The sequence below is a fragment of the Populus euphratica genome, unplaced genomic scaffold (genome assembly GCF_000495115.2).
Source record: "Populus euphratica unplaced genomic scaffold, PopEup_1.0 scaffold251.1, whole genome shotgun sequence".
NCBI classification, from domain to species: Eukaryota; Viridiplantae; Streptophyta; class Magnoliopsida; order Malpighiales; family Salicaceae; genus Populus; species Populus euphratica.
The window spans coordinates 592,034-604,909 of record NW_011499988.1 but is presented as its reverse complement, the minus strand read 5'-3'; the positions used below and the strand labels follow the sequence as shown (position 1 = coordinate 604,909).

The window sequence follows — 12,876 nt, the reverse complement described above, 5'->3', positions numbered from 1 at the left end:
AAACGTCAATGATATCTTTGTTTTCATTAAGCAATGCCAACAAGTTTATTACACATACACTCTTGAATGATCATACACTATTTCTTTTAGAAGGGATCATTCAAGAGTGTATTGCTTATTAATAGTGAAAACCAAACCCAAGAGTCGTGTCCAAGTTGTTCAGGATAATAATGATGAAGTAATTGCGAGAGATGATATATTTGAACTTGATGAGTTAGTTAATCCATGTCGAGTTGCTTTGTCTACTAACCTAAAAGAAAATTAAAATTTCTACGTTGTTGAGATTACTTTTATTGATGTTGATGTTGATTTTGAGTTAAATGATATTTTGAGAACTAATGGACATATAAAAGTCAATAAAGATTATGATAGCGATGAAATCAATGTAGAAGATTATGATAAAGATGATGATCATGAATTTGAAAAAAAAAGAAGACAATTCTGATTAATTTGCATAATATGAATGTGTAATGAAATTAACTATAATGTAATATTTTTGAATGAAATTAATTCTAATGTAATGACAATGACATGAATTTATTATTACATGATAATGAAACATTTATTTTTTATGATTTTATTATTATACATAAAACTAAGGTTATTATACTTTATTGAGTTAAGTTGTAATTTTAAGTATACAATGAATAATTAAAGAATACATATATAATCTAGTCACATAAACTATTTTATATTGATGGGATTACTCACGAATAATGTCTATTGGTATATATATGAGAGGATTGGAATTGTTCCCTTCATCTCAAAATTAAAATTTTAAATTATTTTTTTTAATTCAATCCTTGTGGATAATGAAATAGGGCTTTTAGTGAATTAGATATGTAGTCAACTAATCATTCGATCATTTATGTAAAATATTAAAAATCACACTTAAAATCCCAAGTCGATCAATGGCAGTAAGAATGCAAATGCAAACCCTCTTTTTTTTTTTAATCAATTAGTATTTATAAAATAAAATGGATTCATGTCTTTTTGTATTTGAAAAGTTTAAATAACCAATCATATTTCAAATTCCACCATTTATAAACTGCCCGATTGATTTAGTTATCATTCAACATTCATTTCGAATTTAATAATTTAAATTTTAAAAAAATCAACAACGTGTCAAAAGGTAAGAATAGAATATCCAAAGTAGTTGTGACATTAATATAACGTTGTCCGATCTGATGTATTCCCTCATGCATGGAGACCCAAACTATCGACCAAAGGGCACTCACGCATAGCATAAATCATTTGGCGCATAGTCAAAGGGCCAGGCAATGGTGGATTTCGCATTTAACACGTCCTTTGTGTGCTTTTGTTTTGTCCGAAAAACCAAAACTTGAGTCTTTTTCATTAATTAAAATGGTTTGAAAATATTAAAAAAATATTAATTTTAAATAAAAAATTATTATTTTTTTAAATATTTTCAAAATATAAAAATAAATAAAGACCTTAGCTAACCAAAATTTGCAATGTCCCTGCCAACCTAGTGGATGGTCATAGATTGAAGAGGAATGAGATTTTAATCCTTGCTTTCAAGAAACAAATTACTCAACCCTTCATGTTTATAAAATTATTCAGGGCCAAACAAGTTTTGTTTTTCTTCACATATATATTATGAATTTCGCAAGTATCAATTTTATCTTCAAATTATTTTGGTTTTTTAATTAGAGTTTTGATATAAAACGTTAAGTTTCCAAACAATTTGATTGCTTCCAGTGGAATTTGTTCTATGCCGAAAGAGAAATATGAAGAGTCGTCAATGGATTTAGGACTTTAAAACAGAAATTTACCAAGAGGATGGCTTGATGAGCTGCAGTTGAAGATATTTGATGAGATGAAATTTGTAAATATGAGAGGATGATTACTTTTTTTTTTTTTTAAAAAAAAACAAGCGTAATTTTGTTTCTTTCTTTTTATAATGTTTAAAGCACAACCCTTGTATTTCACTGGCCATTTCGCTCTTGTTCAAATATTTTTTTAATAAAAAATTAACTATTTATAGTTTTTCAACATGTTTTTTTATAAAAAAATCTTTAAATATATATTAAAAAATTTATTTATATATCTAATTAAATAAATTAAGAACAATTTATGTAAACAAATAAAATCAATGTTATTAATAATAACTAAAAATAAAACTGGAAAAATTAAAAGATATATGTATATGAAAATATTTAATCTTGAAACACATACTATTTACTCAATTGTGTTCAATGATTTTTTTATTAAAATAATTTTTTAATTAAATCAAATGATAATAGAAACCGACACATATAAAATTAATTTAATAAAATAAGAAAATAAATATTATGCTAGGTTGCATATATTCGAAATAATATCCAAAAATAAGCATTTTTATTTTTAAAATAAAGCTCATCTATAAATAATTAAAAAAATCACTATTTGAAAAAAAAGGCTAAATGATCCAAAAACATTGTTGTTACCCAATTGTTGACCGTATTTAAAAAAAAATATATTCTTGATAGCTTTTCGTTATTTACAACATCTTTTTTAAAGAATTTAAAATAAAAAAATATAAAAAAAAGAAAACATGGTTATTTTTTTAGTAACCTATTTGTAATTGTGGAAGGGGAATGATTAATTTTAAAATTGAAAACACTCTTATCAAATAACCTAGTTTCTAATTAGATGATGTATAATTAATTCTCTTAATCTAAGGATTATATTTTTTTGCTTTGCCTCTAAGTTATCAAATGAGTGGTAAAGATTCATTTTTGAAATCCAATGGTTAATCTTGGTTTGCTTTGCCTTCAAGCCAAAGAAATTTTTACTTATAAATAGATGGTTACACACAAGCACACAAAGGGAAAGAGGAATTTTATGAGAGAATTTTTGGGGGGACTAAAAAATAAAAAAAAATAAAGAAAAAAGTAATTTCCACACATGCTTTCCCCACACCCATACAACACAAAAAAAAAAACTAAGTCCATTATACTTAAATCAAGCCATAGTTTTAACCCTTGATCTTTCCTAAGAAAACCACAATACCAACATTTACACCAACAACTTGAACAACAATGTTGCCAACTACCATTGTTCAAGCCATAGTTTCCTAATCCTCCACCGAAATCCTCTCTCTCCATACACCAACAACCTTTTCACCTACAAACAACCTCTTCATCTTAGTCACTAAACAACCATCCATTTCTTCCAAACATTACCCCAATCATTCTCTTAGCTCTACCATAGCACCGATTCAACATTAACCCAAAACACTAATGCACAGATTGTACCCTTATTATCTCTCTCTATCATTATCGTCATCATCATCAATAGTTTTCCTCCTAGCCTTTTCTTATAATAACATAGACCCTAACACCTCAGTTTCATTCCATCTTCAACTGCATGCTCATAATCCAACCATCCATTATTGCCTCTTATAAAAAAAAGCCAAAACAAATTAATGATTTCCTCTATTTCTTCAACAACCTCTATCTTAATCAATAATCATGATTCCAGCATCCACCATTGACACGACCAAAAAATTAATGGTTTCTCCCAAGTGTAAGAGTGTCAAAGTAATAAATTATCCGGCAAGATCGAGATCAAACCACAGGGAGATTAACTAAATAAATTATAAATAATGATGATAATGATGATGATGAGGACTTTGAGATGTAAGGTTAATATAAGGATTAAATAAGAATAAAATAATTGTCAAAGTTAGAAGATCCACTAATGGTATTTCAAACAAATATAGTATAAATTCTTTTTATTACTTAACTAGAAACCACACACAATGGATGTTCCAATCAGATTATAAATTGTTAATATGATTACATTAGTTATCTTACTTGAATAAAGCTAATACTTGCAAATGTTGTTAGATATTTATGATTATAACTTATGTTAACAACAAATCAAGTTCTTTTCATAGTACTTGTATCAGTTATACCATATGGTTGGGCTATGAAAGTGTTAAGTATTTGTTGTACCAAGGGTTATACAATATAAATCTAAATTAACCATTTAACAAGTAAAGTATTAAAAGTGAACAAGATAACAAATACAAAATATGTTAGTATCAAACATTAAAGTCTATGTTGAGTTTAATACAATACTTATTCTTACACCATTAGTGTAACCTTTTTACCTTGACATAATAAACTTAACTAAACATAATGAGAGAGAGAAATATAAATAAACGAGATAAGAATATAAATAAGGTATAAGTTAACTAAGTAAAGAAAAGGAAATGAAAAACATAAATAAGATATTAATGAAAGCAACACTTAAGTATTATAAAAATATAAAAAAAGAAAGCAAGAATATGATCTTGATCTGAAAACCAAGATGTTTAAATGCATAGAAAATACCTTCTTTTATAGGTCAAAATTTAAAACTATTTATTTGTTGACTAATTATTGAGTAGGTGACCATATCTTGACTTGGTGACAATCCTTATCTTTTGTTTGAACAAAATATCATTGCTAACATCATAATTTGAACAGACTGTATTTATAAAAGTTCTAGGACATTGTCTCAGCTTTCTAACAAAAAACAATTAAGGTCATTTGAACTTTTAAAACTCGAGATATATGCTGAACACTGAATAATGTCTAGGCTGCATGATCGATATTTACTTCTCTTTTGTTGCTAAGATTTGGACTTCCAAATAGCAGAATTGAGTTTTGGATTATTTATGAATGTTTTAGTCTTATGTCTTAACTTTCTAGCCATATAAACTAAACTGAAATCTAAGATCTACAACTCCAAATATGACCCTATGACTGAATATGGTTCTAGTTTGGACTAAACTAGCATCTCTTTTCTAAACTTAATCCTTTCTTTGTCTTCTCAATTTCAATAGTTAAACTCATCATCAATTAATCCTTTTATTTATTTGATAGGCCTGCATTTAGATATGTTATTATAAAACATGCTTTAGTTAAGTAGTTATTAATACTTCAAGTGCAAAATGATGATATAAAACCTTGATAAAAATAAACTTTTAAGTACTAATCAACCATTAACAATGAAGCCAAGATCCAACAACCTTGTTTTTTCTTTCTAACCAAGAGCATCAGAGGAGTGCAACTAACAATGGTAATCACACTACCCCATTTTCAGCTAACCTAGTTATAGCTAAAAAAATAAACAATAAAAAAAATAGATCTAGAGGAGAAAATACCATATTATTTATGTTTGTCTTGTTTTTTTTTTGTAGGTAGCGGTTACACTCACCATCAACACTAGGAGAAAAAAGAGTAATAGTTGGTCCATATCTAATGTTATTTTTGCTTCATTGATAGTGGAGACCATGTGCCACCACTGTTCCTACACCTTTACCTTGATTCTAGTAGCTCTTGGATATGCTAAACACCTTGGAAAATTGATTTACGAACTTCAATTATTTTTGGAAAAGTTGCTAAAATTGTGAAATTTTGGAACCAAATATTTATTGTTTTGCATAATATTTGGACACTATTGAATATCTTGTTTGATTTAAAACATAATATCATGTTTTGCCGAACGTGATTTGATTAGTACTTAAAAATGTATTTTTTATTAAGGTTTTATGTCATTATTTTGCACTTAAAGTATCAATAACTCCTTAACTAAAGCATGTTTTATAATAATATATCTAATAATATAAGATACCTTTAATTTGTGGTAAATGTTCATTTTAAATACAGGCCTATCACATAAATGAAAGGATTGATTGATGAATTTAAAAACTAAAATTGAAAGGACAAAGAGATGACCAAACTTAGACAAGAGATGCCGGTGCAATCCAAATCAGAACACTATTCGGTAATTGGGTCATATCTGGAGCTGTAGATCTCAGATTTAGGTCTACTTTATATGAATGAAAAGGTAAGACATAGGCCTACAACTTTTATATAGAATCCAAGATCTAAAAAGGCCATTTTCAAGTCCAAATTATAGCAACAACAAAGAAGTTTGAATTTGTTTTCCAACCCGAGTACTATTCAGTGTTTGACCCATATGTTTTGTATTTGTTATCTTGTTCACTCTTTAATACTTTGCTTGTTAAATGACTAATCTTGATTTATGTTGTATAACACTTGGTACAATAAATGCTTGACATTTTCATAGCGTATGTTGTATGTTATAACCGACACCTAAACTTTGAAAGGAACTTGATTTATTGTTAATATAAGTTATCATCATGAATGCTTGATGAGATTTACAAGTATTAACATTAATCGAATAAGATGACTAATGTAATCATGTTAACAATATATAATTTGATTGGAACCTCCTTTGTATGTGGTTTCCAATTGACTAATAAGAGTTTATACTATACTTGTTTGACATACCATTAGTGGATCCTTCAACCTTGACATTTGTTATTATCATTGTTTAATACTTACATTAATATTCAATCTCAAAGTTCTCATCTTTTTCTTCTTCCCCTTCTTTTTCTTTATTATTATTATTATTATTATTATTAGTATTACTACTATTATTAATAGTATTATTGTTGTTGTTGTTGTTGTTATTGTATTATTGTTATCTATAATTTATACAATTAACCTCCCTGTGGTTCGACCCCGGTTTTGCCGGGTTATTTATTACTTCGACACTCCTGCACTTGGAAGAAAACATTAATCTTTTCATCATGTCATGATTTTAGTTAAATTTTCAAAGGTTCAGATAACAATTTTGAAATTAATTTTGATTTCCCCACCTTTTTTTTACCCTCTCGTATTTAATATTTGTATTTGTGATCTAAATGCAATGCGCTTTTTCAATACTAAATGAATTAGTTCCCTTCCAAAAAAATAACAAAAAATATTTCCTTCAAAAATACAATTTCTATTTTAAATTGCATACGACAAAGTCTCTTTTTATATATATATATATATATATCTTACTTAAAGAAAATATAATATGGTGTTTTAGTATTTTCATATAAAATTCAAAAAAATATATATTTCCATGCATTTTGGATTTAATAACTAGTTTACTGAATTCATGAGAATTTGACCAATATTTCAATAACCTCTAAAATTTCAATTCATGAGAATTAATGGTTAATATTTTGGTATAAATGTTGGACCTATAAGTATGTTGATATTTAAATATCATAAACTAACTAGAAAATTCTTAAAATTATTTTAAATATTCACTAATTTTAATTGGGGGTATTTTTCACTACAACATACGAGTTGTGAAAAACCCTTCCTCCTTCCAAGATAGATGAATCATGTCAAGGCTCTTACATGAACCCTTTCCATAAGAATTCACTTGAGCACGCAAGTTCATAATAAATTCAAAATACTAGATTTATTTGCACGAACGAATCTCTACTCGAAGCCATAAACTTCACTGGTTACAAACTCATCAAACCCTTTAAACCACATTTAAACCAATACAATACACCTTACCTCAAGTAGGGTATGTTAGGGGTGCTAATACCTTTCCTAACAACAACTAGTCCCCTACTTAGAGTTGTCCACCTTATTTATTTTTTATAAAAAAACTAAAACAGATAACATATTTTCTAGAACTCTTTAGATTCTAGCTACCAATAGTCAGAAATTTAGAGTTCTTGTTTTTTTTTTAATATTAGAAATGTATTTTTGACCTTAAATACCTTATTAAATCATAAATGACCATAAAAATCTAAAAAACACATAAAAACCCAAAACCAAAACTCTTCCCTACCTTAGACCTGTAGGCAATTTTAAGGTTTAAAAACATTTAAGTGGAACCTTTCTCAAAGAATGCAACTCAGTGGTATTAAGATTGATAATTTTAAAGGATAAAATCATTGTAAATACTCATTTTCTCTCTTTAATATTATAATTCAGTGAGCTTCTCTCTCTGACCATGGACAAAAATCTAAGGAGAATGAAGTTTTGGACCAAAATTGAATCTTAGACATTCAAAACGACCTAAATTATATTATTTGTAAAGATGAAGGATCAAAATGTATTTCTTGTGTAAACTTTGGACACCACTCATTTTGACCGCCTTTTTCATTTCGATCCTCCTTTTAGTGTTTTCATTGCCTAAAAAACCATAAGCAATCAACCTTCAATTTAGAGTCAAATCGATAAAATAAAAGTTTGATAATTAAAGTGAAAAAAAATACACAATAAATCCACAATAATCTATATAAACATGTGAATAATAAAATACAAAGTTTTTTTTAAGAATTCTCTATAATATAATAATTGTTTAATGGTTTAGGATTGCAATAATGCTAACACCTCACACTACATCAAGATCAAGGTTGTTGTCAACATTAACCAACAACATCCAAAAAATACTTAAAATTTATCAATGTTACCCTTCACTAATCACATCTTTCAATTCTACCTTAATATTATCTTAGTTTTTCAATTATATCCTTCCACCTACTTTCCATCCAAATCTGCCAGCAAAATCCATTGAACAGCCACGTGGAAGCTTTAGAATTTAAAGATTAATTAAATTTATAATGATAAAAAAAGAAAGCGTTAATTTAAACTAAGTATTTTGAATCCCATTTAGTCTTAAAATGTTGAAATAATACATAAAAATTTACGGTTGAAATAATAGAAAGAAAAATTGAATCCAATTAAAACTCAAAATTGAAGAAGTTTAAATTTTAATTTTTTTTACTTTTTATTTTTTTATTTTTTTTCAATGTTTCATTACCAAAATTTGTTATAATTATCCCACTCTAAATTCAACAAAAAACTATATAAGATCTTAAAGTTTTCACTCAATGGAATTCATTTAAAAAAAAAAACAAGTAGGAGAGAAAAATTCTAAATAAAGATATTCTTATCACTAATTTTGGTGATTCTTGGATTTTTTTTATCTCATACTTGTATCAGGATCTTTCTTCAAAGATTTTTCATATGTTTTTCATATTTCAACGATTTTGGACGGAAAACAAATGGAAGGATATGATTGAAAATCCTCAATGACATTAAGGGTAAAATTGATGGATGCTAGCATTGATAGCAACCCTCCAGGTGAGGGGGTCTTTCTATGGATAATCCTATTTTTTGGACTTTTTGTGTGCATGATTTTGCAACAAGAACCACTGAACCTTCGTAGGCCTTTGAAGAGTGTAGGACCCGGTATAGGCAGCTAGGGAGGAGTCCTTTTAATGCAAGGTGGTGCTTGAACATCGATCGAGTGGCTACGAGGTAGGCCACGAAAATCCAAAATGTTTAAGGCTCCAAACTACAACCAATTCTCTTATCTTCTGAAGATGAGGTGAATCTATCATTTAGGTTTCTTGTGGTTTTTTGGCCCTTCACTCGGATATCTGAGGATAACAATCACTCTCTTTATTTATTTGGTACATATGTGCTGTGATATGAAAACCTCCAAATGCCTTCCTTTCTCTTCCTTGCGCTTTTTGCATCTTGTTTCTTGTCCTCTATTTCCTTCTCTTCCTAGTCTTTGTTTCTTCCTTAGTTTTTTCCTCTGTTTTGTCCCCTTCCGTTTAACGGCTAGCTAGGAGAGCATGTATCATTACGGCCACCACCATCGTCTTCCTTGCTTGCGTTGCCACCCACATAGCTACATTAGGATGGTAAGTTGGTGCGATCCGGCCCCTCAACCCCCAGCTCACGTAGATTTTAATTTTTATATCTTGAAGAATATTCGGACATGCATTTTGCACTATCTGGAGTACTACCTTGATTCAGATTTACTGTGCTTTTGTTTTGTACGGACATATGCATATAACAGGTTCAGCATCTGATAGAGAGATGTTTGCTCCTTCACATGAGTAGAGACCAATGCGTGAAGGCACTGGCTAAGCATGCTAGCGTTCATCCACTTGTTACACTTACAGGTCACTTGATCGATCTCACTGGTTTTCTCACGATAGTTTTGGCTTCTTTAGCTAATAAATATACTTGACTTGTATATGTATGTATTTCTTGCAGTGTGGAGAGAACTACAGAAGGAGAATAGGGACTTCTTTCATGCATATTTCCATTCAATTTCTCCAAGGCATTTCACGAGTAAGAGCAAATTATCCCCAGAACTTACATATCATTTAAAGAAATTCATTAATTGCACAAAATTATTTATATGTACGAGAATTAAGGACTGTATGCCACTGTCACGTATTCTAGATAGACGTCATGCATATACATTTACTAGTACAAAATGCTCGAAAACCATGTATCCGTTAATTTCTTGATAACTAAGCAAGCTTTAGCAGCCATAACCTTGCATCTGCAGATGTATGGCGCTAAAAATATTGCGAATTACATCAACTCGTATTTATAATTTTCAGGCAGGCGTACTCGAAGGGTGTTGAGATTAACAAGGGAAATATAAAATTAAAGTCCATGATGGGATGACTTGCAAACACTCCACGATCATCGGGAAGTACGTGGGTATAAAAGCTACATTTATGATGAATGGTAGCTAGGGTTTGGACGGTACATGCCCTCAGGCCTCAACTACAGTATTATAGTTGAATGTGATATAATTAATAGGATACAAGAAAAAAAATAAGAGGACATTTACAGAGTTGTCAACCCTGGTTATGTAATTCCTTCGGGGATAAGAGGACATTTACAGAGTTGTTAACCCTGGTTATGTAATCCTCCGGGGACTAGCTTTCCCAAAGTCTTGGATATCAATGTTTTCTTATCTTTGTTTCATTTCTTTTTGTGAAAACCATTAATATTTTTTTCTATAAATATTAAAGAATTAATCTAAATAATTAAATAGATCGAAAATAACTAGTATCACTACTAAAAAATAAAGCTATTAGCAATTATTTAATTCATTGCAAATAAAACTTAAATTCATTTTTGAAAACATTTAGCAATGTAATCAACAACAAACAATATTAGATGCAAATTTACCATTGTTGATTTATCGGTAATGCATTTTTTCGTTGCTAATATAAGAACAACGAAAAATCCATTGTTTACAAATAAGAACAGAAAATCCATTGTTAATTAAATGCAAAATGCGCCCGTTATAGTGAATCATCAATGAATTTTTCATTGCTGATTTATAAACTAATTACAATCAACGATGAAAAATTTATTGTTGATTATATGATTTTCTTAATAATCTATATGCTTTTTTCTACCTAAATATTTTTAAATTTTTAATTAATTATTTATAGATATTTTGAAAATTGTAGAGTGTATGTGTGTGTGTGTGTGTATTCTTTACTCATACAGTTTCTAAGTCATATGATAGTTTGAAATCCTTTCAAACTGCTATGTTATTTTAGCCTAGAAGCTTTTTTGTTTTTCTTTTACATGTTTTTTGGCTTTATTTTGTGCCTCATATAAAAAATCACGCAGCATATATAGTACAAATTAATTATTTGTTGGTAAATAAAAAATAAAATTTTAATATTTGGAATAAAAAAATATCATAAATTCATTCTTATCTAATTGCAGCGTGAGTCTCCCAAACCTTCCTCGCAATATTATTTCTAGCTCTCTCCCATTTAGATTTCACCTTAAAGTAAAAAATTTCAGTAATTACAATAAATGATCCAAATTAACATAAAAAATATTTAAGTTAATATAACCTTGAAAACAATGTATCGACGTGCGATTTCCATCCAGGATATTTGGAATCCTAGCTTTATTGAAACAATGAAATTTTCATCGACAATATAAAGGCCAATGTTATTCACTACAATATTTAACAGTTTTATTAACGGAATATTTCCAGTGTAACATTACCATTTTGTTAGTGTAAAATTTATCGATGAATTTCTCGACAGAACACGTCCATCATAATAACATTCATCAGTAATTCAATGATTTATCGCTAATTCTATTAATAAAAAAAATAAAAATTGATGATTTACAAATGAAAAATACGCACCAAAAAAATTTCCCACTGGAAATATGCCGACGGAATAATTTCATTGGTATAGTTCCATCGGTGATAGTGGTATAGGCAGTAATTTTTTCCAAACTCTCTAGAATATACTAATGAAATGAAACATACCGATGATATAATGCCGTCTGTAAATCCATAAGTTATAATTTAAAAATATTTTAAAAAATAAAATTATGTAGAATAAATAATATAAAATTGTATAGAATAATAGTAGAAAAACTAATTAAGCAAATAAAATTGAAAAATGTAAAAACAAAATTAAATGATATAAAATCTAAATATTCATTACAATTTTAATTGTACAAAACAAATTAAAATAGAATAGTGGCGGCGCTAAAAGAGGAGGAGGCTGGTCGTTTTCGGGACCATACGACCAAAAAAGAGGCGTACATGCCCATTTGTGATCTTATGTTCATGATCATCAGCGAAGTTGTTCATAATCTACCAAAAGTTGTTAATGTTGCTTAGTGAGATGAGTCGTGTGTTGTTTCAAGGCCATGATCTCTTTAGACTGGGTGCTCATTATTGATTGGGAGCTCTCGACGGTTGAGACACAACGGGCCGCCTACAAGTTCTCAGCCGTAGTGTTGGAGAGTCGGTACACTTGATTCTTATCGGAATCCACTAGATGATCTTACCTCCATCCATAAATCCGGATCAAAATCTAGGTGGGTTGAAGGATCGTTCTCGTATCTCTCTCTCAACCAGTTATTATATGTCCCCTGAAAATTAAAAAAGAAATCATCACATTCAATTCAAGAAAATAATAACTTATCAAATAAAATGATAAAAAAAACATACCACGAAGTGTTGATTACGGTTGTCAATGAATTATTGCACCCCTCTTTAGTAGTTTTCACTCCGTATATGTGTTTTTACAAACAACTTCATTGGGCTCAACTCACATCCAAGAGACGTAGTCTGTAAGAAAAAAAATATTGCGATTTAATTAACAATAGATTTTATTAAAATTAATCTTACTATTTGGTTTGCATGTGCAATAAATGAAATGGAGCTGCCAGTATGCGTGGTCATCGAACCATT

The 12,876-nt window shown here is 28.9% G+C and overlaps 1 protein-coding gene across 1 annotated transcript; it reads left to right on the top strand.

The window, feature by feature from the left end:
* Positions 1-9,283: 9,283 nt before the first annotated feature.
* On the top strand, positions 9,284-10,467 carry LOC105140247 (uncharacterized). Its single transcript, XM_011046990.1, has 4 exons — positions 9,284-9,532; positions 9,691-9,796; positions 9,891-9,968; positions 10,247-10,467. The coding sequence occupies exons 1-4, from the start codon at positions 9,464-9,466 to the stop codon at positions 10,288-10,290; spliced, it is 297 nt and encodes a 98-aa protein (XP_011045292.1). The 5' UTR covers positions 9,284-9,463; the 3' UTR covers positions 10,291-10,467.
* The last annotated feature ends 2,409 nt before the right edge of the window (positions 10,468-12,876 follow it).